The 26,906-nt window shown below is 49.9% G+C and overlaps 2 protein-coding genes across 2 annotated transcripts; both read right to left on the reverse strand.

Annotated features, from left to right (window-relative positions):
- Positions 1-25: 25 nt before the first annotated feature.
- On the reverse strand, positions 26-4,562 carry LOC126521360 (uncharacterized). The gene is made up of 2 exons (XM_050170046.3): positions 4,037-4,562; positions 26-2,519 (listed from the first exon to the last, which is right to left on the reverse strand). The coding sequence occupies exons 1-2, from the start codon at positions 4,237-4,239 to the stop codon at positions 2,402-2,404; spliced, it is 321 nt and encodes a 106-aa protein (XP_050026003.1). The 5' UTR covers positions 4,240-4,562; the 3' UTR covers positions 26-2,401.
- A 10,350-nt stretch (positions 4,563-14,912) lies between these two features.
- LOC126521560 (endothelin-converting enzyme 1-like) lies at positions 14,913-22,124 on the reverse strand. The gene is made up of 6 exons (XM_050170257.1): positions 22,089-22,124; positions 19,596-19,814; positions 17,948-18,330; positions 16,943-17,546; positions 16,248-16,481; positions 14,913-15,464 (listed from the first exon to the last, which is right to left on the reverse strand). The coding sequence occupies exons 1-6, from the start codon at positions 22,122-22,124 to the stop codon at positions 14,913-14,915; spliced, it is 2,028 nt and encodes a 675-aa protein (XP_050026214.1).
- Positions 22,125-26,906: the final 4,782 nt, after the last annotated feature.

The following is a 26,906-nucleotide window of genomic DNA, read 5'->3' on the forward strand; positions in this document are numbered from 1 at the left end:
TGATCACCTTTCAAGTATATCCACAGAATTGCCTGAATTGCTGTGTTTGCTATATGCATGTTGCACTTCAGTTCCAGTCTATTGTTCATGGTACAATTCGGTAAATAAGGTAGGTATACAGACTTGGGGAGCATTTTTAATACATACAGCCAGACCTTGTTATAATGAACCAATGGATACAACCAACTACAGTAAATCCTCATTAATACGTACCCGCGTAATAATTCCAGTTTAAACATAGTCACGATGAACCCCCACATTTTTACCATTGGCCCTAATGGTTTTGCTGACTGTAGTTGCTTAACGCATGCCAAATGGTTAGTGTGTAGTATTTACTTCATTTTTCGCCGCCTGCAAGCGTGGAATTGGTGAAATGTCGTGCATGCAGACCATACATTGCGAAATTTTGGTGCACGGACTTTTACTGAACTGCAGTTGCCACCAGTAGTGACGTCAAAACATGGTAGCCATGATGCGATTCCTGCTCCCATAGATTCTATAGCGCCTCCACGTTATCGTCATGGATGACATGGATGATGGCCTCTCCGTACCCGACGTGGCGAGTGCATTTACTGTCATGAGGGTGTTCGCAGAAATGTGGGGCCCGATGGATAAACTGACTTGCGGCCTTGCCAAGTTTGAGGATGCTGTCGTCGCTGCTAGGTCACCATGGCGGCAAGTCAAAATTAGACTTTTTGCTACTTGCACGCAAATAAAACTTGTATGTACATGTGTTTGAGTTAGAATTAACTTTTCTTTACTGGTAAGCTTATAGCCACTCATCTGATATTGTTGGTTAATCAGTACATGGCTTAGTGCATACCTTATCTACTTAATAAAGGGAAAATGAGACATCCACCCAAATGTAGCTAAGTGCTACAAAGGAAACCCATGCGGGTTCCTCTAAAGAAAAGTTTCGCAGTTGAAGAAAAATTCATCCTGGTCCGGGACTCGAACTCGGGACCACCGCCTTCCTGGGGCAGCCGCTCTACCATCTCAGCTAACCAGGCGGCTAGCAGATGGCAGGCAAGTCGAATTTATCAACAAAGGACGAACTTTTCTTCAACTGTGAAGCTTTTCTTTAGAGGAACCCGTATGGGTTTCCTTTGTAGCACTTAGCTACGTTTGGGTGGATGTCTCATTTCCCCTATATTAATTCTCTCCACCTTGTGGGTTTCCGCAGAGCTATTACTTCATACCTGATCTATATTCCCCGCGAACTGTGTATTAACAAGGCTTTACTGTAATCGCAATTCCTTTTGAAATTCACATAGAAACACATGCAATTAAAGTGTTGTTTTAACGAAGAAATAATTTCATAAAAATGAATATAATGAACCCCTTTATTTTAGTTCATAATAAAGATTTACTGGTAATTTTGCACCATTGGTTGAAATCTGGCAGCGCAAGACGCTGCTAGTAACTCGTCTTATGAAGCATGTGCTGTCAACCATCTGGCAACATAAAAAACCCACCGTGCCTCGGTGCACTATACTGCTGTCGCCTAGTAGCCACCTGCACTTTCCTGTACTCTGCACACAGCAGTGCAACTGTGCCTTCGTCAAAGTGCGTTCGAAGGTTGTGCACTATTGCATGAAATGAAATGCGAGAAGCAGAGCGCATGGCAGGCATAGAGAAATGATGCTGCGGTGCCCAATCGTGACACTGCAGCACATGCTAAGTCCAGGTGTTTCTCGCATCCTGGAAACACATTTTATAGTGATTCATCTTGCTTTCCATTCAATTTGCACTCAGTAATTAGTTTGGACAAACCCACGCCTGCCATTATTGCCAGGATGTCACTTTCCGCAACAAATGATAAGATGGATAGAAAATGAAATTGATTGTTAGACTTAATCAGCACTTTATGAGCATGCCAGAGGAATGCTGAAAACCTCCCGATTTCAAGCCACTTTCATTCAATGCTTGTAGTTGGATGCCAGCATAAAAAAAAAAGCTTTTTGTTGTTATTCAGAAGCTTTTGTTCACGTACAGCTACCAGCATTATACAATATTGGTCAGTACATCTAGACAGTCGCACATTGCAATATATCTTCTGCAGTGTTCTTTAGCTAAACACAGCTTTGCAAGATGTCAACTCCAGCATAAGCCTAGTAACAGTGAAATATCTCATGAAATAAAGAAAAGTGAAGCTCTAAGCTTTCTGTCCCATGCACTTGTTCTGGGATACCATGAATTGGTACATTTAAAACACACGCGATATGTATATAAGGCACTAGTAGATTATTATGTTCTACACAAAATTAGACTCGATGTATGCTGTGATAGGAAACTGCTGTTGCAAGAGCTTGCTGAACAATCCTCCACAGACCGGTGCACTTGAAGGCTATCTACACTTTAGTGCACAGATGTAGTTGCTAGTCGACTGCTGCTGCTTGTTTCAGTTGAAATAGGGGCACTTGACCAATGGATTCAGCTTGGAGCCCGGCTTGCACTTGAAAGCAGCCGCGTAGGGCTCAAAGTGCATGGCCGCCTTGTTGCAGTCACCACCAAAGGATCTGTTTGCATTCGAAAAGCAAAAAGTGCAAATTGCTAACTTATTCTAAGCATTTCTAGTTTTCTCCTTCCATTCCCTGATGGAAGCAAACAAGCTATAGGCTCTTACAGCTTCAAGAAATATCTCTTAATTGTTGCTGTTAAATATACACAAAATTGCAATATTATATATTAGCCTGATAGGTGAGAATTATTGTACTAGTCGGTGATTACCTCAAAGGCAGGCTTCAGTTTGTGCACCATATAAGAACTATAGAGGTGACAACTCTACCTAGTATGTTCCATGCCAGATCCTTGTGACATCACATTCATTGTGACATCAGAAGTCAGGGCTAGTAAATTTTTTTATTGATAACGAAGGGGTTCAATTCTATTATGGATACACAGCTCGAACTGGCAGCCTTTGTGACGTTTATTCTGCACAAAGGAAAAGAACAAGAATATGTGAAAATACCACAAAATCCGTTGAGTCACATATGCATGTAATTGGTGCCATGGTTTGCATACAAAATTCAAGAAAGATATAGTGTAGCCCCTGTGCATTCGCTGACAATTTTGTCTTTTATGTGTCCCTTGGAGATGGAGATACTGTTCATCGCTGTAGCAGCGTAGAACTGTAAAGCATGTGCTGGTAACTGCACTGCTTCGTGCACTCACTGTATGAAAAAAACTGCATGTACAAAACATAATTTCAACAGTATCATGCAATATTTTGGGCTGTAAGTCAGCTGGGAAAGAGGCCTTGCAATTTCAGGTTGCCAATTTCACTTAGAGGGTCCCTTGAACGTTCATTATTTGGAGATTATAGATATCCTCTTAGTCGTTTTTGCAACCTTTCTTTTTTTCAGTTATTCTGAGAGGACATTAATTCTAAATATTTTTGCAGTTCACCCCTATTTAGCTACATAAATGCAATACACAAAATATTCTGGACTGTTAACAGCTACAATCAATGTATGGTTAGCGTCGTCATTCAGTGGGGCTCTCACAAGACATTCGATGTTTGGTTCGAGTTACCTGAAACACCCTGTGTACATTCTTCTGGTGTACCTTTAACAGACAGTCCTGCCTGTCCGCAGGCATAAATTTACGGAATACTGAGCTACCAGGAACGTAGACGTGGGCAGCCGCATTTGTGGTGCAGACTTTTACCAGAGATGTCACTGGCGTTACCAACCATATTCTACTCAGCTGCTGGTGCAAAGCTTCGGCAGCGTAAGAATTGTTAACACGCAGCCTTTTTATTTTCTTTTGACCAAGACATATGAAAACATTTATATCGCGTTGTGGTTGGACAAACCGTCACTAGATGTCTCTACCAGCGTTGCTACTACCGTTCATGTCTCCGGTAACCCCGCTATTCCACAAAGAAATAACTTTACTAGTAATGCTATGCGGACAAGCTAAACAAAGCACTAGAGGGGATATTGATACGCGTTTCATAATACAGGTATCACGTGCAAGGAAAACACTGCGAGGACGACATCTCAAGGGAAGGAGAAGGGGACGGGGAACATACTTGATTGTCCTGGGCAGGCGGCAGAGCGTGAAGCAGGCTGTGATGAAGAACACCTGTTGCTCAGTGAACGTGCTCATGATGCGCCTGTGACGGTTATCCTGCTCGGCGTCCCCCGCTTTGAGCTCCAGCTGGTGCTGGAAGGCCGCGTGGCTCACTTCGAGTGCTGGGATCTCTGGGGAAGGTCCGTCATAAGGCGGTGCCATGCAGGCTGCCCTGTGTTACGTAAGCCAGTGCTCTAGCATTAGCACTTGCTCTTCTTAAGAAGGAATCCCTACCTCTTTGGAAAAACAGCACAAAAATAGACACGCATAAGACGAAAGAAAGGCGGGACATGCGCTGAATTGAAGCAATGCTTTATTCTCAAGGACACACACATGTATAAGATATACCACACACAATTAAAGGAGAAGTCACATAACTCCCTTGGTTATTGTTATCTGCATGCACTTGATGATAGCCAGATAGCACACCTAAGTCAGAAGTTATTATTAAAAGCACTTACACGTCACAAAGCAGCGTGCACACAATAAAAGAAACGTTACCCATTATAAATATCTGCTTATGAGACAGCGATACCAATGTCTGGCATATGTGCGTGTCGCCCTTATTTTTGATAAATACTGCTTCCATGATTTATCTGGTAACTTAAATGGAAGCTGAAAGCTTTTCCAGAAAAAATGAGTGAAGGGCAGTACGTCGTGGTTTTCAACCCTCTGAATTCGAATATCGCATCGAAATTGAGCGGAAGCAAGCGCAAACATTCTATTTCGACGAAAAGTGCAGCAGCAGACACGCCAAGCTCGCGCGCCTCGTTTCCGCCTGTGATTGGTCGGGCACCTCGTGACGTCAACAATGGTGTTCGTCCGAACCGACTGCTGCCGCCACACACGAAGCCCGGTGCAAGGTAGTTTGGTGCTGTTTTGCTGAGACGGTCATGGAAAAGTTCGAGAGCTTGCGTTTCTCTGAGGAGTTCGGCGTTAAGTCCAAACTCCACGAGAGCGACTTTGCGCGCGAGCGACAAAACGGGCCGTCGCTTGAACAGATCGCTCGGTGTCGCTCGATCGCTCGTTTCTAGAAATCTAGAACTCGTCTCTCGTCGCCCGGAAGTGCTATGAGCGGCTAACCAATAGTGCGAAGCCGGAACTGGATGTACATAACTCAAATACTACTGTTTGTCGCACGGAACGAGCAAACTATTGAATTTTACACGTGCAAGAATAAGAACCTAGTGCAAGACCTTCAGAAATATTTTATGCTCCTTTTTCAGTAAAATACATCAACTTAAATTGATAACGCATGCGTCACGCTAGTTTCGGCGCGTATATTGCTGCCCTCATACCGGGTAGTCGTCGCTCAAAGCCGTCGCTCGCGTGAAGTTCGGCTTGCAGGCGACGAGTGAACGCGACAGCCATCGCCTCGCTTGTCGCGCTGTCGCTGTCGCGTGCAAGATCACTTGTAAGGGGTTTATACTTTACTCCCTACATGTACGAGCCGATTGCGAAGAGCCGGCCTCTCCAAGAAGCAAAAAATGCTGGTGCAAGCACTGCTTTCCACGCGAACGAAGGCGAAGTGTTAGCATCTCCTTGTGTTGAAAATGTTCTTTGTCAGTCAGTCAGTCAAGAACTTTATTGAAGTCCTGAGGAGTTTCAATCCGTTGGAGATCCCACGCGGGGAACTCCTCCGGTAGAAACCGTAGGCGACCCCCAAGTCGGGACGGGAACGTGATGACGCTCCGCCAGTTCTTGGGCCCTCTGGAATTCGGAGTTCTTTGTCGAGTATGTTTTTTGCTAAGCTGCATTCAGCGTTCCAGTGAGTACGTTTCCGGGCAAACAACTGTAGTGTTATGTTCCTGCATGCCTCCTCGTAGAACGTAAGCGGTGATGCGATCTTCGGCATTTGTGCGCTGCCCCAAAGCTGTCGGCAATCTACACAGACGGTTTAAACGCGGGAAAAGTTTACCGGCTGTTGTAGCACGTGTAGTATTGAACCTTCATCAGCGCGCCATCCGCACGCTACTCGTAACCGGTGAATTCCGTCGGCTACGTGAGATGGTCGGTTTCTTATGTGTGCGAGAGAAGGGGGAGCGCAGCGTCTTCGCGAGAGCAGGTTTTCCAACACATGTAAACTTTACGCTTGCACTGCGTTATTGTAGCTGCATGCAGGCTGTTTCACAACACACGTGCGAATAGAAAATTCGCGGCGCTTGGCGATGAAACCTGCGTCAAGGGTGGGCGATAAACATGCACCTTCCGTTCAGCGTGCTATTTTTTTTTACGAGAACCCAAAGCACGCATTATTGATAAACTCCGGTTGTAATCGTCACGGAAGTGGTTAGAGCACAACACTTGTTCTTGAGCGCTTGAAGTTGTTTCGCTTCACAGCAGCCTCCCACTTAGCTGAAAGCTTCTTGTCTTGCAGGAACTAATGGAACATCGTCGCGGCCGCTGGCGTTCGTGCAAGCGTAGGCTGCACAGAACGCCGGCATGATCGGCCTACAAGTTCAATTGATGTTGCGCACGTCAACTACCACTCCAATATACACGCAAACAAAGGAATGTAGGGTCGAGCGAAGCAGACGGCACGCACGGAGAAAAATCCCGGTCAGGCACGGTCGCGGATACTGCGAAGGAACGGAACACCAGTGCTGACGTCACTACGCCGCGGTTTCCGGTCTCCGCTCGCATCGTCAGCAGCAGCGCGCAGCGCTCGACGGGGGGCGGAGCTACAGCGCAATTTTAACCGACGATTACGTCGCTCCTAAGGGAAAAATCCCCCCCCCCCAAAAAAAATTTTACCTGCATGGTTTATAAGGTTCCCGCATCCGTATATGAGCGCCTTATTGAATTCGACACTCTTCAGCTTCCCTTTAAATCTTGTGGGCATATAATACTTTAAATTTCCGACAGTTGGCAGACAAGAGTGTGTAATAAACCCTTAAATAAAGCGCATGTACATACAACCTAACATTCTCACAGCGGCCGGTCAGGACTACGTACACTCGCCCGCAAGATACAGGGAGACAGTGCACCGCATTGTTCCTACAATTAATGTAACAATGCATGTGATTTACACTGCTAAATTTTCAATAGGTGCAAGTGCTACAACCCACCCAATTTTCTATTCATTTCCTCCTCCCCTCCCCCCATGCTCCCCTCTGCCCTATTCTCCCTAAATGTGTTCCTTAAATGGACGCTGTGGGAAGAGCAAGGTATAGACAACGGAAGATTGATTCATTCTGTTAAGACAGCGTTTTAATTTATTTGAATGTAAAACATGGTTAGCAGAAGCAAAACCTTGGTTTGCAGAGTTGGTTCATTGTCGAACGGTTGGGAAAGCAGCGCTAAAAGAACAGACAGAGCCACATAGTACACATGACCGGCGCTGAATGCCTGCTTATCGCATGGATTCACATAAATGCCTGCATATCGACAGCCAGCTGATTGGTCCCCAGCAAATGCGCATGAAACCAGTTTTGTTATGAGCTAGTGTGGGAGCTTCAAGGTGACCTTGCCGCGAGATTTCGTTCTTACGTCCTTTCTGGATTACCGAGCCGTCGCTCACCGTATGGCAGCTTTTGAGTATTATCTTTCAGAAGTGTAATTTACCACTCAGCTGATATATATATATATATACTAAGTCGTTCATAAAAGCGCTTACGTTCATAAAAGCGCTTACCGTTACACAGGTAACGTTTTCGGTTACACGCACACAAACGCACTTCGAATACTCATCTGTTGATTTTACCTCGTTGTCTAGAATTTCCATCTCCCGCCTTCTACGTGTTTTCCCTGGCTGTCTGCAAGACATGAAGGCGTGCAAAAGTCGGCTTCTCCTTATAAATACCATTATTGTGGCGAAGCCAGCTTGCTGTTATTTAGGTGTCTACTAAGAGTACTTGCGCACGCTGTCGAAACAACGTTAAGGCTCGAGTTATAAGCTGTCGTCTACAACAAAACATTGTGCATATATGTCGACGCGTGTCACGGAGGCGAGGCGGGGAAGTGGGACGTTCTTCGGCGGCGGCTGCTGCTTACGGCGCGGCCGTGCGGGCGCCTTATATTGAAAGCGATCTGCGACGTAGCCAAAGTGCGCGCCTGGGCGGGCCTCATCTGGAAAGTGGTGGTGGTGATAACTTTATTGCACACAGGGGAGTTGCGGATACGCAGGTCCTTGGGCCCCCGCACGGCCCCACTGCACTCAAACGTTCATGTCCCGGAGGCTCATGACGCTGGCAGCCCGGCCTGTGGCGATGGCTTGCTTGGCCGGGTCCTCGGAGCGCAGTAGGGTCTCCCAAGCCTCCCAAGTAGTAAGGTGCTCCAGGCCCCGCGGGGGAGGATCCGCCGGGCAGAGGAAAAGAATGTGATCGAGAGTGGCTTTGGGGTGGTGGCAGAGGGTACAGGAGGGGTCGGTGTGGACGTGGTGATAGCGCGAGCGTATATAAGGGGAGGGTAAGGTGCGTGTTTGGAGCCGCCTCCAATGTGTCTGGTGATAATTGTCGAGGGAGGGATGGGGTGGGGGGTAGAGCCGACGCTCAGTTTTGCAGGCTTGCGTCAATTCAGTGAATGAATGCATGCGCTCCCGTGAGAACCCTGGATCGGAGGCCGCTGCTGCCCGGTTGAGAAAACCTCGGGCTAAAGCGTTGACAGCCTCGTTTCCAGGATTCCCAGAGTGGGCAGGCACCCATATGAGCTCCATGTGGCGGGGCGGGTATGCAGCGAGAGAGTTCAGTATGCGAAATGCAGGGACGTGAACTCTCCCGCGAGCAAAATTTAGTATCGCAGTTTCATCTGGAAAGCGATCTATGAAGTTTGCAGAGTGCGCGTAGTGCCTGTAGCTTCGTATGCGCAGTGCTTTCGAGGTTCCGTTCGCGCTAAAGCCAGAGGTGATCGCTGCTGCTGCCGCGATTCCTCACTCCAGTATTTTTGACAACGAGTTTCCGCGTTCATCGGGCGAGATGTGTACATGTTTACCTGTGCGCGTGTGACACCGTGCTTGTTAAGTTAGTTAAACCACGTTGGCGGGCTAGTTTGTTTGAATCCATGATAGAATGTGTAAGCGCGGCTGAATGAGGGCGTAGAAAAAAACACACAAAGAGACAGCGCTGTCTCTGTGTGTCTTTCTTTCTACGTCCTCGTTCAGTCGCGCTTACACATTATATAATTGTTAATTTAGTTAGTAAGCGAATGTTTACAAGTTCATACGGCAGATAGAACTATTATCCTTACTTTTATGTAGTGTTACGTTTCGCCTACAACGCGCGGTAATGCCGGCGCGGATGCAACGGACGTCGGGGCTTTGTTCAAAGCGGCGGACATTTTGGCCCGTCCGACGACGCCGCAACGCCTACCCGCCAAGCGTGTCCAGGCGTGTTTCTGTGCCACGTGTCTTCGTGTGTGCGTGTGTGTGTGTGTGCCCTCGCTTGTCAAAGCGCGGCAGCCGGGGAGCGGAGTTCCCCGAATGAGGGGCCTGGAGGTCTCTCGGCTCAACCGCTCGCGCCGTCGTGGGCCCCTGCTGCGCCGTCCCGTGACCTTCATCCCGTGACCTTCCCTCCTTCCCTTTTGGACCGCGACGCCGGGAGTATAAGAGCAGCTGCCCCCGGACGCCAGAGAGAGGCTCCGATTTGTACTGTTGAGTTACGTGCTCTCCCGTCTCTCCACTTCGGTCGACCTGACCGGCCGCTCTTTTGCTATGTTAGAATAAACAAGTTGTTCTGTTACCAGTCTTCTCATGCTTTGCCGGGACCTTCGGATGCTTCCAGTGCCCCAGGCCGCCAGGCCAACGCTACCCTTGGGGCTTGCGACCCATTGGCAATAACGGGCGTCAGCACCGAGACCCCAACAACTCGTGCCAGCGGTACGATTACAACATCTGGTTGCCAGCGGTGAGATCGCGACAACGGAGGCCAGCAGCGAAGAGATGCGGTTGACTGTATGCTGAGCAGCTCAACGACCATCCGGGAGCAGCGCAACGAGCCCTGTGTGATGACTGGTTGCCTGCAGCGGAACGACTGCGCGGAATTCTTGGCTGCGAGGTTTGGTGAGTGCGGGACTTTCTTCTTCTGAGTTTTGCCAGGCTTTTGTTAGTGTTAGAAACAGAGCTGGTAATTGTGGTTGTCGTTGCTACCGGGTTAGTTTGCGGCAAGACAATAGTAGGCAGTAGAGAAAGCAGCATTCAGAGCAGCCATGGATTTGAAGTCGTTGCGCAAACCGAAATTGCTGGAGCTTGCGAGAGAGTTGGGTCTGGATGTCTCAGACAAACTCAGAAAACCAGAACTGCTAAGGGCTATTCTTGAGTTAGAAGCTGAGGATGACGAGCTGTCGGAATGCCTTGAGACCATTGAGGAGAGGGAGACGGCAAAAAGACAGGAGCGCGAACTTAAAGAGCAAAAAGAGAAACAGGAGCGTGAACTTAAAGAACAGAAAGAGAAAGATGAGCGCGAACGTAAAGAACAGATAGAACGAGAGCAACAAGAGAAAGAAAGAGAGCGCGACCGTCAACACGCTTTGGAAATGAAGCGTCTCGAGTTAGAGATGGAACGCGCTCGTAATGGAAGTCAGGCACACGGTGCAGGAGAACGAGTATTGTTCAAAATGACTGACCTGATGCGGCCGTTTAAGCTTGGAGAGGACATTGGTTTGTTCCTGGTTAACTTTGAGCGAACGTGCGAGAAGCAGGGGTTCTCTCGGGAAACGTGGCCACAGCGCTTGCTCACTTTGCTACCCGGCGAGGCGGCCGACGTAGTCGCTCGCTTGGAGAGAGAGGAGGCAGAGGATTTCGACAAAGTGAAATCGAGTCTGCTAAAAAAGTACCGGCTGTCAGCGGAGGCGTTCCGTCGGAAGTTTCGGGAAAATGAGAAAGGCAAAAGTGAGTCATATACAGAGTTTGCCTACAGGCTTATGTCAAACATGCAGGAGTGGCTCAAAGAAGAGAAAGCGTTTGGTGACCACGAGAAAGTTCTGCAGTGTTTCGGGCTAGAACAGTTTTATAGTCGGTTACCTGAGAACGTGCGGTACTGGGTCTTGGATAGGCCAGACGTTAGTACGGTGGCTAGAGCCGCTGAGTTAGCCGAGGAGTTTGTGACGCGTCGGGCTCGCGGAGCTAAGGACGGTCAAAAGGGTGAATTTGGCTCCAAGTTGGAGAGGCCGAAGTTCACACCCATGAGAGCAAAGGGGGATACACGTAGTGCGGATGCGAGTGAAAGCAGTCCGACCGAACGTAAGGAGACGGCGGCAACCGAAGCCGAACGCAGAAAGCGGTTCGAGACGAGGCAAGCGCGCGTTTGTTATACGTGCCAGAAGCCGGGTCACTTTTCGGCGCAGTGTCCGACCGAACGTAAGGAGACGGCGGCAGCCGAAGCCGAACGCAGAAAGCGGTTCGAGGCGAGGCAAGCGCGCCTGTGTTATACGTGCCAGAAGCCGGGTCACTTTTCGGCGCAGTGCCCAGAAACAAAACCAAAAGTCGTGTTTTTTTCATTAGGCAGCACTGACGAGAACATCAAGCTTCTCGAGCCTTACATGCGAGACCTCCTCGTGAACGGGAAAGAGTGCCGAGTGCTTCGCGATACCGCAGCTACGATGGATGTAGTTCATCCCTCTTACGTAGAACCCGATATGTTCACGGGCGAGTGCGCATGGATCAAGCAAGCAGTGGAAGCTCATAGCGTGTGTCTGCCGGTAGCAAAAGTGCTTATTGAAGGACCTTTCGGAGCACTTGAGACGGAGGCCGCAGTGTCATCTATGCTGCCCCCCCAGTACCCATACTTATTTTCAAACAGGTCCGATCACCTCCTGCGCGAGAAGGGGCTTTTGTTTGGTGAGGCTAGCGTTCAGGCCTTAACCAGATCGAAGGTTCGGGAGCTCGCTGCAAAGGCGGTAGTTGCGGGGCCGACGTTGTTGAACGATGAGAAAGGGTCAGAGGCGCAGCAAGCTAGTATTCAGAGCACGCCCGAACGGGATAAAATTGAGCCTGTAGCGTTAAAGGCACCAGATACTGGAGAGGAAATTCCCGATGCGGGAAAGTTAGAAGAGCTTCCGGTCGAGCTTCCGGGACTAGGCTCAGTGACGAACAGGAAAGACACCGATCAAGTCATTAGTGACTTAATAAGTAAAGCATCGCTGTCGCCTGAGCAGAAAACCGAACTACACCAGCTCTTACAAGAGTTTCAAGGTCTGTTCTCTGAGAGGCCTGGTAGGACTTCTGTCCTTACTCATGACATAGAACTTACCTCCCCAGAGCCAGTACGATCCAAGGCGTACCGGGTGTCACCCCGCCAGAGCGATATTATGGAGGCTGAGGTAAAGAAAATGCTACAGCTCGGTGTTATTGAAGCGGGTGAGAGTGATTATACCTCCCCTTTGATTTTAGTTGAGGTACCGGGCAAGGAACCTCGTCCTTGCGTCGACTACCGCAGGCTTAATTCCATCACTAAGGATCAAATTTATCCGATCCCTAACATCGAGGAGCGCCTTGAGAGAGTGAGTAGCGCTCAGTTTATTTCCACCCTAGATCTTGTCAGGGGTTATTGGCAGGTTCCACTTACAGAAGAGGCTAGTAGGTATGCGGCGTTCATTTCACCAATGGGGACATTCCGTCCTAAAGTTTTGAGTTTTGGTTTGAAGAACGCGCCATACTGCTTTTCAAGCCTCATGGATAAAGTGTTGCGGGGACAGCAAGAATTCGCTTTACCGTATCTAGACGACGTAGCGATATTCTCCGCATCCTGGCCTGAGCATATGGCGCACTTGCGGGCAGTGCTAACCCGCCTGCGCGATGCGGGCTTGACAGTCAAGGCTCCCAAGTGCCAGTTAGCACAGGCCGAGGTTGTCTACCTCGGACACGTGATTGGTCGGGGTCGTCGCCGCCCCTCTGAAATAAAGGTGGCCGCTGTGCGAGACTTCCCGCAACCGCGCACGAAGACCGATATTCGGTCGTTCTTAGGTGTCGCCGGCTACTATCAGAGGTACATCCCCTGGTACTCTGATATCGCGGCTCCCTTGACGGATGCTCTAAGAAAGACAGAGCCGCAAACAGTCGTCTGGGAGGAGACGAAGGAAAGGGCTTTTAGCGCCCTAAAGAGCGCCCTAACAAGCCAGCCGGTGCTACGATCGCCCGACTACACAAAAGGGTTCGTTGTTCAGTGTGATGCTAGTGAGCGAGGCATGGGCGTTGTACTGTGCCAACGGGAAAATGGAGAAGTAGAACACCCCGTCCTGTATGCTAGTCGTAAGCTGACCAGTCGTGAGCAGGCGTATAGCGCCACCGAGAAAGAGTGTGCGTGTATCGTGTGGGCCGTTCAGAAATTGTCATGTTACCTAGCCGGCTCGAGGTTTATCATTGAAACGGATCACTGCCCTCTCCAATGGCTGCAGACCATCTCTCCCAAAAATGGCCGCCTCCTGCGCTGGAGCCTCGCTTTGCAACAATATTCTTTTGAGGTGCGTTACAAAAAGGGGAGTCTCAACGGTAACGCCGATGGCTTAAGTCGAAGCCCCTAACGTGGGAATCAGCCTCAAAATTGCTTGTTACTGATGTTTTTTTTCCTGAGGCAGGATTTTTTTTAACTTATTGCTTTTGTGTAGTGTTTCAAAGTGATGATGTGCTTTTTAGTGCAATTTTTCCGATTTGTGGACGCGTTCTGAGTGCTGCTAAACTACTGTAAGGAACTAGGCAGCAGTATAAAAGGGGAAAGAGCCTGGCAGGGCTTAGTGAGGGTTGTGCCGTGCTTGCTGACTGAGCGGTTGACTTTTGGCGTGGTTCTAACGCTTGCCGGAAACGAGAACAAAAATGTCAACTCTCCCGAAGTCACTTTGCAGTGTCCTGTGTGCACCTGAACGTGAGAACGAGGCCTTCTCTGTGCGCTGCGCTCAAGAAACGCCCAAGGACGCCCAACTTCGGTTATGAGCATCATCGAGCGACATCCCTCCGGACAGCGGATGCAGTCCCCTGACCATCGGGATCTCCTTCCCCCGGCGGGGCGGTCTGTTACGTTTCGCCTACAACGCGCGGTAATGCCGGCGCGGATGCAACGGACGTCGGGGCTTTGTTCAAAGCGGCGGACATTTTGGCCCGTCCGACGACGCCGCAACGCCTACCCGCCAAGCGTGTCCAGGCGTGTTTCTGTGCCACGTGTCTTCGTGTGTGCGTGTGTGTGTGTGTGCCCTCGCTTGTCAAAGCGCGGCAGCCGGGGAGCGGAGTTCCCCGAATGAGGGGCCTGGAGGTCTCTCGGCTCAACCGCTCGCGCCGTCGTGGGCCCCTGCTGCGCCGTCCCGTGACCTTCATCCCGTGACCTTCCCTCCTTCCCTTTTGGACCGCGACGCCGGGAGTATAAGAGCAGCTGCCCCCGGACGCCAGAGAGAGGCTCCGATTTGTACTGTTGAGTTACGTGCTCTCCCGTCTCTCCACTTCGGTCGACCTGACCGGCCGCTCTTTTGCTATGTTAGAATAAACAAGTTGTTCTGTTACCAGTCTTCTCATGCTTTGCCGGGACCTTCGGATGCTTCCAGTGCCCCAGGCCGCCAGGCCAACGCTACCCTTGGGGCTTGCGACCCATTGGCAATAACGGGCGTCAGCACCGAGACCCCAACAACTCGTGCCAGCGGTACGATTACAACAGTAGCTATCTGCTAATTTGCTATCGCGACCGGTGCTTCGCCTTTCGTGCGAGACTGCGACATATTTATCAAGCGTCGACTCTATAGCCTAAACATTCCTCGTTGCAAATATAAGCGGAAAAAGTTAAATATTTGGTTGTATCAGCGCACGTAAGGTGCCTCGTCATAACTAACACTGTTCAGTTTTATTGATCGATCGGCGAACCTGGCGCCGGCCATAAATCTTTCTGCGAACTGGCTTATGACGTGTATTAGGAGGGTGATTTTCATTGCCTTTCCCGCTTGACTTGCATCCAACGCGGCGAAGCCCACGTGTCCGGTACGATGTTGCCCACGGCGTCGATCTTGAGTCCGCCGCTGTCCAGGGCGCGCAGCAGCTGGCGGGCGTAGGAGAACCCAAGGCCGCCGTAGAGCACGGCTGGCGTGGCCTGTACCCTTCTGAGAGCGCCGTGCAGAGCGGCCACCGAGACGAGCACGCGATTCTGCAGGTAGTCGTAGTCGAAGTACGGCAGCACGTAGTTGGGCGGCAGGCTGAGCGCGTCCCCCAGGCTGGGCTCGTCGGAAAGCCCGCGCAGCTGCCTCTGGGCGTTGATCCAGTAGTCGATGAACAGAGACTTGCCAACCGTCAGGTTGGTCGTGAAGTTGGCGTACATCACGTTGAGCCCCTCGTTGGTCAGGAACGAGTCCGGCGGCCAGAGCGCGGTTCGCGCGTTGTGTAGCTTCGTTATGGCTGCCAGCCGCGTGGCACTGTCGGCCCACGCGAGCGCCGACACCTTGTGTGCGGCCTCCTGCGTGGTGATGTGTCGCACGCGGTCGTGCTGTACAAGTGTCCGTACAAGTTTCACGCGCTCAGAGACCAAGAATACGGGCGGAAAGAAAGTAATAAAGAAAAAGAGTGTCGCGGTGCCGAGTGGTCATGGAAGGAGTACCATACTTCCATAATAAATAAATAAATAAATAAATAAATCACACAACCAGTCAATATATCAATAAATCAATTGAATCAATTGATTTAATTAACGTGCCCAGGAACAACTCTGAACAACAATTCGGTATGAGCGCTCATACCCATAGTATTACTAGTACTACTGCAGCTGCAGCTTACCACTACTAATTACTACTACTACTTACCAGTAGTAGGTGTAGAAGTCATTATTTATTTTATTGTTTGTGTTATAGAAATATCTATGGGACAAATTACATATCGGGCCTCATCAAAACCACGTGGCATCGGCTCCAATTTGAACACAAATCCCGACACAAATATGCGTGACGTTATTTTGATGTTGAAATTTACAAGACCGGAAAGCTTTGCCATTAATAGTCCCAAATGACGCTGTACCATACATGTCTATCAGCAAGCACTATCACACGCACCTATGTAGGCACTATTACAAATTACCTTTACAGGCTAAGCTAATTCCTATTGGGCTGACAGGAAACTGATGAACAATTCTACTAAACCAATATAGACTCCTACCAGACTATATTTTAAGCGTCAAGTGCTAAGTATTACTAGACTATATACAGGAATCCCTATGGGAATTTTCGCTACGCGAGAGAAGCTTCAAACGCCAGCGCGCCTCGTATCGTTCGTGCACCCTGTAGTTTTGGAGAACAAAGCCTTGCCGTGCCTTGGTGACGGTGGCGAACGTGTCGTCGATGGCGAACCGCATGCGTGCCGTGAAGCGCGGGAACACGTACAGGGAGCGCACCAGCGGTCCGTACGCGTCCTCGAGCTCGGTGGCGCAGAACACGTGTCTGCGCACAGACGTCTTCCTATTGTCCCCGTACTTGGCCACCAACAGGCGTCGGTCGGCCAGGGCCCCGAATGCCTGCTGTGCGAGAGCTCGTCAGGTGTCGTAAACGAACGCTTCGTGATGCGTTCAGCATTATTTGGGAGCTAACCGAGATTTCGTGTGACTGCCTATATACCGTTTTCGTGGGCCGATCCCGAAGATTGTGCAGTCCAACATAGGGGAAAAAAGAAGAACGCAGATTGCTACGGTACCACTTTGTGGTACCGTAGCAATCTGCGTTCAATTTGTGGTACCGTAGCAACTGCGCGCTTTGGTTAAACACAATCGCAAACGTCGCCGTTAGCGCTCGCGTAAGAATTTCGTAATTCTGATACACGTACGCTAGCGATTCCCCGCCCAAACGCTTATCCAGACTCCATTATCCATGCAGGGGGTGGGCGAGAGTTCCGCAAGCGTAAATAAGCGTACTTTCACGCTGCTCCGCGCTACCTATATAGACGTAGCTAACATCAAGAGGGCTATACTGTGCCACTCGCCTGTATAAAGGACCAGGAGAGGTGTCGCAGCAGCATCGTGCTGTTGTGCGCCCCGAACAGCCTGTTCACTGCCCTGAGAAGTGCCGTGTCCGCGACTGTGATCGTGTCGCTCGACGCGTAACCGTGGAGATTCCCGGCGTTGTGTGCAGCACTAGCGACGACGGGCACCGCATTGGCGTTCAGCTGCTCGATCCAGCGGCGCGCCGGTAGGTTTGGCGTGTGGTTACCGATGTCGCCCAGCTCGAATCGGGCGGGTTCCTTGTCCTCGTTGTTAACGACGCCCAGGAACTCCTCGAGGACGTCGCGTCCGACCATGACCACTTTCTGGACGTACGCGTCGCTCTTGTTGGGCCGGCCGGCGCCGAACGCCTCGTAGAAGATGGCCCAGTACTTGGCGTAGTTGCGCCTCTGCACTATCTCGCTATTGTGCACCGACCAGTAACCGACGAACCGTCCCACCGACATGAGCAGCGGGTAACGGCTCTTGTTTTCGGTGGGCCTTTTCGACGTGGCACCGTCTTTAGGAGAGTCGGGCTGCGGTGGTGACTCTGAGCGTGGCTGGCGTTGCAAGGGCTGGAGTTCAAACCACATTCCCAGCTGCCACCTGCACGTGGGAACACGTCGGCCCTAGCAACGTTTAATTTCGGTGGCCCTAACCGAGGCGCGCGCCAAGAACGCAAACATTGTTGGTACCTTGAGCACCACATAGAGAAAAAAATAAAGCAGTTTCTGCCCCATGCTGGAAACACGCGGCGAGTGCTGTTGCTCTTCCCCGCCTGCTACTGCTTTCTTTACTGGCTCCTCCATCACTCAAGTCTGTCTGTGTCTGTGGCATAGTCACTGTATCACCTCTTTGTGCCTGGGACAAAGCGTGCGGTTTTGTCGGCGAAAGACAATGCTGATTCTACAATCTGGCACGGGGCCTACACGTGACCTGCAACCCCGTCTCCTCACTTCCCGGTTTATAAGAAACGTTCGCTACGCTATAGTCACCGGTGCACTCGCCTGAAGGACAGGTCGATGAGCACGCCGAGCGGATCCACGTCGGAGCTCGGCTCGTCCGGCCACGGGATGCGCAGTTTGGACATGAACTCGCGCAGCATACGCTTGCCCCGCTCGGCCTCTTCGGCGGTGATGCGATGCCGCAGACAGGCCCTGAACATATCGAGCGCCTTGGTGCCTGCCATCAGGTGGGCGCTGCCTTCGTCCAGTGACTTCTTGAAGTTGGCGAACCAGTCGTGGATCGCCTGGGAGTCCAGCGCGGCGCCGTAGTTGTAGCTGTCGGCCTGGGGCTCCCAGTACGAGCAAGCGAACGCGTTCAGGTCCTCGCACGGGTCCTCGTTCATGTTCACCATAGACAGGATCAGCTGCGCGTGCTGCTCGCAGTCCTGTCGAAAGTGCGCGACGGCTTTACAGGCTGCGGTTGGTGGGATGGGCACGTTTAAATAAATGGGAACGGAGAGATCGTTTTCCTCAGCAACCACTGGGACAATCTTGATGAGGTTAGTTGCATTACTCCTAGAAAGTAGACTTCTGATTTAGGCCACCAAATTTTTAGTAAAATTCTTGAGTATTAGGAAATCAAAAAGTGGCAATACCGGAGAAAAAAACAATATCACAATTCTGTAAACTGCACCTATCGAGACATCTAAAGCGAACAAAATTGATTATGCACACACCGTTCTGAAATACCGTTTAGTGTCGTGTAAGGGTCGCACCCCCAAGTTTGCAGCTACAGATATACTTATGTTCTAAAATTGTCAACAACTGAACTTAGCAACTTTTGCTGAGCCATAACGGCCAAAATACGAAAGTTTAAATTGAAATCCATGCCGTCACACTGACCTATACCGGCGCTGAGGTTTCGGCGCGAAATATAAAAGGCGGAACTTTGACGTTCATTTTCTCTTCTAACAATCAACCTATTTCCGTGGAATTAACGAAAAAGTTCCCAAAGAGTACTTTATCAGTCTAAATTCGATTAAGTGTGTCTCTTCAGTGTCCCTTTAAGAGTGGCGAAGCGTCAGCGGGAAAGAGAGCTGCAGTGATGCACGATGAGCCAAGCGCTTCCAAACTGTTCATTTCTCAACTATTTGTTCCGATTTGCCTCTCAATGGCTCGCATTGAGCGGCCAATCGGAACAAATAGTTGAAAAATGACCGTTTAAGTGCTACACGTATGAACGAACTGAAACCGTGCGTTTATAGTGCTTCCCGTATTACATTTCCATTAAGGCTGTTTGTGACGAGGTACTTTGTGGAGGACCTGCCACGGCAATGGCTTGAACGTCGACATGCCATGTCAGACATGCGTGCAAATTTCAGTGCATGTATGCACGTGAGTTCGTCATACGACGTTAAACAAGCGTTATAGAATTTTTTCCCGGAGTCACGACGAAGAATGTGTCGGTTAAGTTACATACAGTTGAGTCTCAATGCAACTGCTCGAAATATCAGCTTTGCAGGAAATTGGGACGTGATTCTACAGGGATGACACACTTTAAGCCTGTAGCTTTTTTTCTTTTTGTTTGTGCTGTTCCATCCTCAGAATTCATGAAGAATGGCTGCTCTTCTACTGTAAATTCCAGGTTGGTTGTATTCGTAAAAATGCGGTAGTCGCAGAAGCAAGCGGATATAGTATATGTGTTGCTCGCCTTCGTGTGACAGTACTCTTCCACTTTGGCGGTGGTACTCTGGATGTACTCGTGAGCGGTGTGCCTGAGCAGGATGAAGAGCAGCACGAGCACGGCCCCGATGACGCAGACGGTGCAGGCGCCATTGGAGAGGAACCTCAGGACGCAGTCGCCTGTGTGACCGCTTGTTCGGCGCCTCTTGGGCACGGCCACGCTGGCTGCCGACGGCCTGGAGGCTCTCTGCGCATGCTCACACAATGAGCGACTTAAGGGGACCCTAGAGAGAGGCAGTACATCAGCTTAGACTGATTAAGTATTCCTTCAAACTCTATTTTCTGCAATTTCGTGGCAGTAGGTTGATTATTATAGAACAGAAAAAGCAGACCGCATTTCCATTTATTGAATTTCGTGCCGGAACCCCCGCACCAGTACGTCAAGGTAACGTCACACTGACGGCGTAACACAGACGTCACACAGTGCTTTTCGTATTTGTGTCGTTCTGATCCAGTACTAAACTTTGGAACTTGCTAAATTCAATCTTTGGCTCATTTAACTAAACCCCAGCAGACGCTGTCAAAATGCACGATGTCACGACAAGATGGTGCAAGCACTTCCAGGTGGCATCGCAAGCCGTCTTTTGTTTATGCATCTATTCTGGCTTACCAAGCCTGTTCTTACATTGATAATGACGTTTTTGTTATTGTAGGAAGCTAATTTACTAATACAGCTGGTTCAAATAATTTTTAACTGGTACTCCGCAATTCATCTGGTAATCCACAAGTTGGAAGCAGATTTGTCAACAGGGAAGTTTGCACCCCTGATCGCTCCAGGATATAGTCACTTTTTTGTTATTACTAAACAAAGAGGTCGAACTTTAGAGGTGAGTGAGTGAGTGAGTGAAACAACTTTATTTAGTCCACTATAGACGTAAGCAAACTCAACGTCACCTGGCTAGGCCCACTCGGGGACCATCCGGTGAAACCTGACGGCCCTCTCGCGAGCCCTCTGGACTGCTAGGATTTGAGAGCTCTGATCCTGGGCCCTAATTAGCCTCATCATTTCCTCTTGGGTGAAAAGGGGACCGGAAGAGGCGCAGCCCCACAGGACATGTTCGAAGTCCGCATAATCACCACACAAAGGGCAGTCCGGGCTTCGAAACCGTTCGGGGTACATTGTGTGCAGGGCCGCGGGGCTCGGGTAAGTGCTTGTTTGCAGTAGTCTGAGAGTGACTGCTTGGGCCCTGCATAGCGAGGAGTGCGGCAAAGGCAGGAGTCTTCTTGACAGATAATTATGTTTGCAAATTTCGTTGTACGAGCAGAGAGGCTCGGGTCGCCCAGGAGAGGACGCGTTACCCCAGCGCACGGTCAGTCAAACCTCGTGCAGCCGAGTGCGCCTCCTCGTCGGGGTTGATCGAGGCACCCTCAATGGTTCCAAGGTGCGCAAGGAACCAGGCCAAAGAGTGATGTTTCATGTCTTTAGAACTTTGGATGATACGTAGGGCCTGGGGAGCCACCATTCCCATCTGAAAGGCCCTAACAGCGGCCTTGGAATCTGAATAAATCGTGTCATGCACACTGTCCGTCAATGCAAGAGCAATAGCAACCTGCTCTGCAACGCTGGAATTAGAAGTGCGGATGATAGCGCAGCTAAGGATTTTAGAATCACAGTCGACCACTGAGGAGAAGGCCTCTTCTTGAACGCACGAAGCAGCGTCTACGAAGCACGTTCGGTCCTTGTTCAAGCGGGCACTGGCGAGCAGAGCTTTACCCCTGGCTCGTCTTCGTCCTTTATTGTAGGTGGGATGCATATTGCGTGGCATCCGGTGTATGTAAATCTTAGAACTTACGTCGTTCGGCAGCTTCACAGCGTCGAGACTGACGACCATGGGGTTACGTCCCAGCTTGCCAAGTATGGCCCGGCCCGTTGGGGTACCGGAGAGTATGACAAACTGGGAAAATTCTTCGGCTTCAACGATTTCTTCGAACATGTTGTGAATTCCCAAATTGAGGAGGTCTTTTGTGTGCGTTCGGATGGGAAGGCCGAGGGCAAGCTTGAAGACCCTTCTGATTAGGGCATTGATCTTGTTGCGCTCCGATACGAGCCAGTTGTGCATAGCCCCTGAATAAGCGAGGTGGCATAGCACGAAGGCGTGGATAATCCGGATCAGATTGTCCTCCCTGATTCCGCGGCACCTGTTGGCGATTCTTCGGATCAGGCCCAGGGCGCTTTCGGTCTTGGAACAAATGCGTTTGACGGCTACTCCATTGGCCCCGTTCGACTCGATAAACATTCCTAGGACCCTAAAAGTGTCTACCCGCGGTACTGGGGAGCCCTTACCGGTGAATAACGTAATGTGGATCTCTGTTGCTTGCTTCCAGGACCGGCGATAACCGCCTCTGGGCCTCTTCTTGTAGAGCAAGAGCTCGGATTTAGCGGGCGAGCACCTTAGCCCGGTGGGGATAAGATACCGCTCCGTCACATCGATGGCCCCTTGCAAAGCACCCTCGACCTGACCTTCACATCCGCTGGAGCACCAGATGGTGATGTCATCCGCGTAGATCGTGTGGTTAATGTTCGGTATTTTGTTCAAAGCCCTCGACAGGCTGATCAGGGAGATGTTGAACAGCGTGGGGGAGATCATCGCCCCCTGAGGTGTTCCCTTTGGCCCAAGCTGAATTTCGTGTTTCGTGGGTAAAAAACTCGTCAATATTGAGTCTAGTGGACCTCGAGGAAAGGAAGAAGCGCACGAAATTGTACGCCCGTTTGCCGACGTTACACTCTGTCAGGCTCTTGAGAGGTAAATAAACTTGAAAGCTGAGTAGCGCGCATCGAGGCAACGAAATATATGCATTAAGTGCTGACTGCAACAAAATTTGGGGCCGCGTGATAAGCCTAGTTTCAGATAGTGTAGATGCAGCTATTGCAGCCTCCGTGCAAGCTGTTACGTTTGAAATATGAGTTGAGGCATCACAAAAAGCTAACGAATGTGAAGTTTTTGATGCCAACAGTGAAACACACTATCAAAAAGAAAATGGGTCACTATAATTCACGCTGTGAAGATGGTTCGACAGCTAAGCTGTAAACGACAACTAGAACGATTACACATTGCTGCGTAGCTTGAAATGATTCACATGACGATATTAACAAGCACTTTGCCTAATTGTTAGCCTAAGACGCTTCAAAGGCCTGCGACTTGCGCCGCTACGTCGTGTACCTATAAAGACTGTACCTGAGAGAATAGAAATGCCCTTAACCACACTTTCGCCGCGCGTCGTATGCACACTGCTCTTCAGGAGCCCTAACTATACGCAGCTTTCCCATAGCACTGTGCCAAATCGAATCAGTTTCTTGGCGGGTTCTTCTTTTACATACGAAAGTGTAGTTACGTCACTCCCTGCTTCGTATACTACAATTGGCGCTTCCCGGCATCTGCAGCTTATGCAAACGCAATCTTTACCGGGAAACGCTTGCGGCGAACGCTATGGGCGAAGACAAGCTTTCTGGTTCTTTTTTTTTCCCGCACGGCGGGTGCTGCTGCGGATGCGCGGAGGGGAGCGTCGTCTGCTGGTGCTTCAAGGAACCCAGCGGTGCACACGGCGCGCGCCTCCCGCTGATTGGTTGAGTTTTCGTCTGAGGACACGACAGACCCATTGAGAGGTATAGCTATACAGCTTCGCTGTAAATTAAAAAAAAAGGGAAAAGAAAGAACGCCGCTATTACCGCTGCCCGGAAGGGACTCCTTACTCAGAATGCGCGACTCCATGGCATGACCTGCGAGATTGGCCCTGCCCACGGCGCGCAAGAAAAAAAAATTACGGAGGCGACGTGCTGGGGCTTGCGTCATATCCGTTAACCACCAGGTGCATGTGTCATCTGTGTAGGTGCCATTTAAAGGCTACCAGACAGACAGACAGGAAGGCAGCGTTTTTCACGGCGGCTGAAAGTCGCTCATAACTGAGTAACATGTGTGTCTCGCTCACCGACGTTCCCGGACCCGAATGCGTGCTCGTCAACGAAGCCTTCTCGCATGGCTTGCGAGTAGCGCACGCGTTGTTCGGTGCCGCAGCCGTGGTAGCCGCGCTCGGTACAGCTGGCAGAGGCGCCACCGGCGGAATCCCTCTGTTGGGCGCAACTTTGTCAACTGAAACTGGCGATGTCTTCGCGGCTGCTGCGTGGTACCCGAGAAATCCACGTTACCTGACGCTCGCCGTGGCATCGTGCAATATTGTGACAGATTCGCCGAGAGCGGGAATTCACGCTGAGAACAAACAGAGGGACTACTGGCAACTCATTTTCGGAGAATATATCTGCCTGTTCTATATTTAAAGGGACCCTAAAGAGAGAGAGAAAAAAAATGTTGAGCTGTGTTAGAAATTACACTTCTACAATGCCAAAAATGTAACCTTTACACTGAGAGGAGGTTTCGTAAGTCAGGAAACATGTGAAAATGAAAGACGGCAATAGTACAGCCGCGACGTGCAGCCGCAACCTTGGCCGATGAAATGTAACGGTTCTATTCCAATGTCATTCCTATTCGCTCTTCGTGAGTGGTGCGAGAGCAGTCCGCCCGCGTTATCACCGCGGAAAAGGCCTGCCAGCCATGAACGGTGGCCGATAAGGGAGGAATAGAATCGAGCGAAAGGAATCGTTACATCATATCGGCCCTGATGTCTTAAGGTACGTCCTCACTTGCAGAAGTAAGCGCGCAAGGCAGCGCGCTTATTTCAGCAGCGCTCGTGGTGTCGTCTTCTCGTCTCGTGTCCCGTCTACGTTTTGCGCTGTTAACACCAGGATGAAAAACCAAGAACCCCAAGCTGTTATTCTAGAGAATTCGTGCCGTGAAAGCGCCTTTCGCAGCGCGAGTTTTTAAGCGCGCTTCTTTTCGCAAGTGAGGCCGTACCTTTAAACAACTAAGTACAATAAAACTGCCACTGTGTTCCTATTTTGAACCACTTGCCTAGTTGACTGTCAGGCTTCGTTTCGGACACGACACGTTCGGCGGCAGGGACGACAGGGACAGTGTCATTGCCTTTCAACTTCGTCGAGGTGGCCAGTGACTGTGGAGCTGAGTGGTACAGCTCTTGCGGGCTGGCGGCGGCCGCAGGTTGTGACCTTAGTGTTTCCTCCTGCGTCCCCTCTTTATTGGCTTGGCTAGGCTGACCAGAGGAGGTCACCTGGCGCTTCGGCAGTGACTGGGTGGGGGACGTCAGAGAGGCGTACGGCGATGCGGGCGACGACAAGGCAGTCGGCATCGACATCGACTCGACCGGATCCGGGATATCGTTGCCATGTTTCTCATCTGATGGAGAAATGCACGTCGACGTCTGACCTTTAATCTGGTTTTGACGCAAATTCAAGCATTCATACAAATATGCAATTCTCGACGGGATGTAATATATGCAACCTATTGTATTGGACTCATTATCTGTAGCAAGCCTGCACATGCAACGACGCTATAGATTCCGTTGCATTAACCATATGCGTGAGTCACGCTCATGTGCTCACTCTTGTTATTAGATGGTCGAAGGCAGAAATCGATATAGGAATAAACGAAGTTGAAAACCGGTTATAGTGGACACTTGTAGATTTAGCGGTTTTATTACAATCCGTAACATCGCGTGGCAGCGTTTCTCTGGCAAATCAAGCTCAGGCGCCATCAAAACTTCCTATTTGTGTGATATTGTAAGCTAATGCGCCGGTGACGATCAACAAAGTTAATCCAAGTGCCTGCAAAGTAAATCACGCCATCTAATTTTAGGATCTTTCAATATTCACGGTATCTGCCAGGTGGAATAATTTTAGTTTAGTATTGAAACATCCAGGTATAAAACACGGTTTCATAGTTATACAGCGGTTGGTGTAAAGCTATGTGGGATACGCTGGCGCTGAGAATGAGCGCCAGAGCGTCTGTCCTGATGGCCAGGCTCTGATGTTACAAAAAGAAAAGAAAGAATGGTGAGGCTATTAAATTAAGGTAAAAGAAAAGAAAGCCTCGCCTGTGCCACCAAGGTATAACAGGCTGATGTTACAGTAAAAAGCGTAATTCTCTCATGTTGCAGCTCTCCACCAATCACGCTGTGTTCCTGACCACAGAGGTCAAATAGCGCACGCGCGAGCGCCGGCCAATCTCGGAGGTCATGCACTATCGTAACAAAGGGTACGCTTTAGCAACAGGCAGCACGCCATGCTCGCTTTGAATACGCTATCTTTGAAGAAGGCACTGAGGCAGAAGAGGAAAGCCTTACTTCTACTGGCCAACGTCAGTGATACTATATTACAACGCAACAGTTCCACACACGTGTACATGTCACATTCCCACAGGAGCAGTCTATAATGGTGCCGCCGGGTGCTAGAAATTTCGGAAGGGCGTTATTTCGCAACATTTTACTCAAATGAGAGCCCTTGATGAAAGTTAAATGGATAAGTCTGCGCCGCACAAGGTCCCCGCTGTTGCCAATGGATGACAAGTGGGCAGTCGTAGCGTATGAGAAAACTCTTGGACTGCCGCCTCCTAGCTGGAGCACCTTTTGAAGAAACGGACATCCATGTGGTCGACCGGATGTATAGTGCTGTTGGAAGATCAACTGGACGGATGCACCGATGTTGAGGTGCCGTCAAGCTATGACGCAACTTCTAGTATTTCCCAGCGCGCACAATTCTCGCCAGGATGTTCCTCTTCCCCCGATGGTGATGGTAACCACCACTTATGACACGGCTTAAAGGAATACTAAATCACTATACTAAACTAGATCGGACTAGTAAAGTACTCCTGGAAAACTATTTGCATTTATTTGGAGGAAACATGTTCCATTATTACTGGAGAAAGTGAAGAACAAAAAAGTTCCGTTATTTTGAATTTCGCACATGTACCGCCTGTACCTCAACGCCGGTATATCAGTTTGTCGTCACAGATTTTAAAGTACTTCGTATGCGCGCCATTTCGGCACAGAAAATGTTCCATAAACTTAGTATTTTGAGTTCCTATATAGCGCCTACGGTATGCAGTGTAATAATTTCTTACCGATAAACAACTAAATAAACCCCAAGCAGACGCTGTCATTCTTTCTGCCCCCTTAATATCTGGCACGCAAACAGTCGCATTTATGGCGATCCAAACAAGAGACAGATTCACAAGAAGACGGATGCTTTAAGAACAAAAAGTGTCACTGGAGCCAAGGTTTCGACGAGAAGAGAAGTTGCTTCCCTGGCGAAAACAAGTCCTCTTGTCTAAACGTTGGCTTCAGTTAAGGCAGTTATGGCGAGGTATACACACAAGCGTGCCAACAGTGCGTACAGTCGATCACGCGTCACTCGCCTGCTACTTCCTTGATG

Source organism: Dermacentor andersoni, chromosome 6 (genome assembly GCF_023375885.2).
Source record: "Dermacentor andersoni chromosome 6, qqDerAnde1_hic_scaffold, whole genome shotgun sequence".
NCBI classification, from domain to species: Eukaryota; Metazoa; Arthropoda; class Arachnida; order Ixodida; family Ixodidae; genus Dermacentor; species Dermacentor andersoni.

Bases quoted from the DNA above. Each gene is read 5' to 3' on its own strand.
- LOC126521560 (XM_050170257.1), bottom strand. From the start codon at position 22,124: ATGACATCACCATCTGGTGCTCCAGCGGATGTGAAG. The intron at 16,482-16,942 runs GCGAGTGGCACA...CTCGCACAGCAG, and splicing joins TCTCCTGGTCCTTTATACAG to GCATTCGGGGCCCTGGCCGA. The intron at 15,465-16,247 runs GTGCACGAACGA...ACACTTGTACAG, and splicing joins TTGTTCTCCAAAACTACAGG to CACGACCGCGTGCGACACAT.
- LOC126521360 (XM_050170046.3), bottom strand. From the start codon at position 4,239: ATGGCACCGCCTTATGACGGACCTTCCCCAGAGATCCCAGCACTCGAA. The intron at 2,520-4,036 runs GTATGTTCCCCG...GAATGCAAACAG, and splicing joins CGCCTGCCCAGGACAATCAA to ATCCTTTGGTGGTGACTGCA.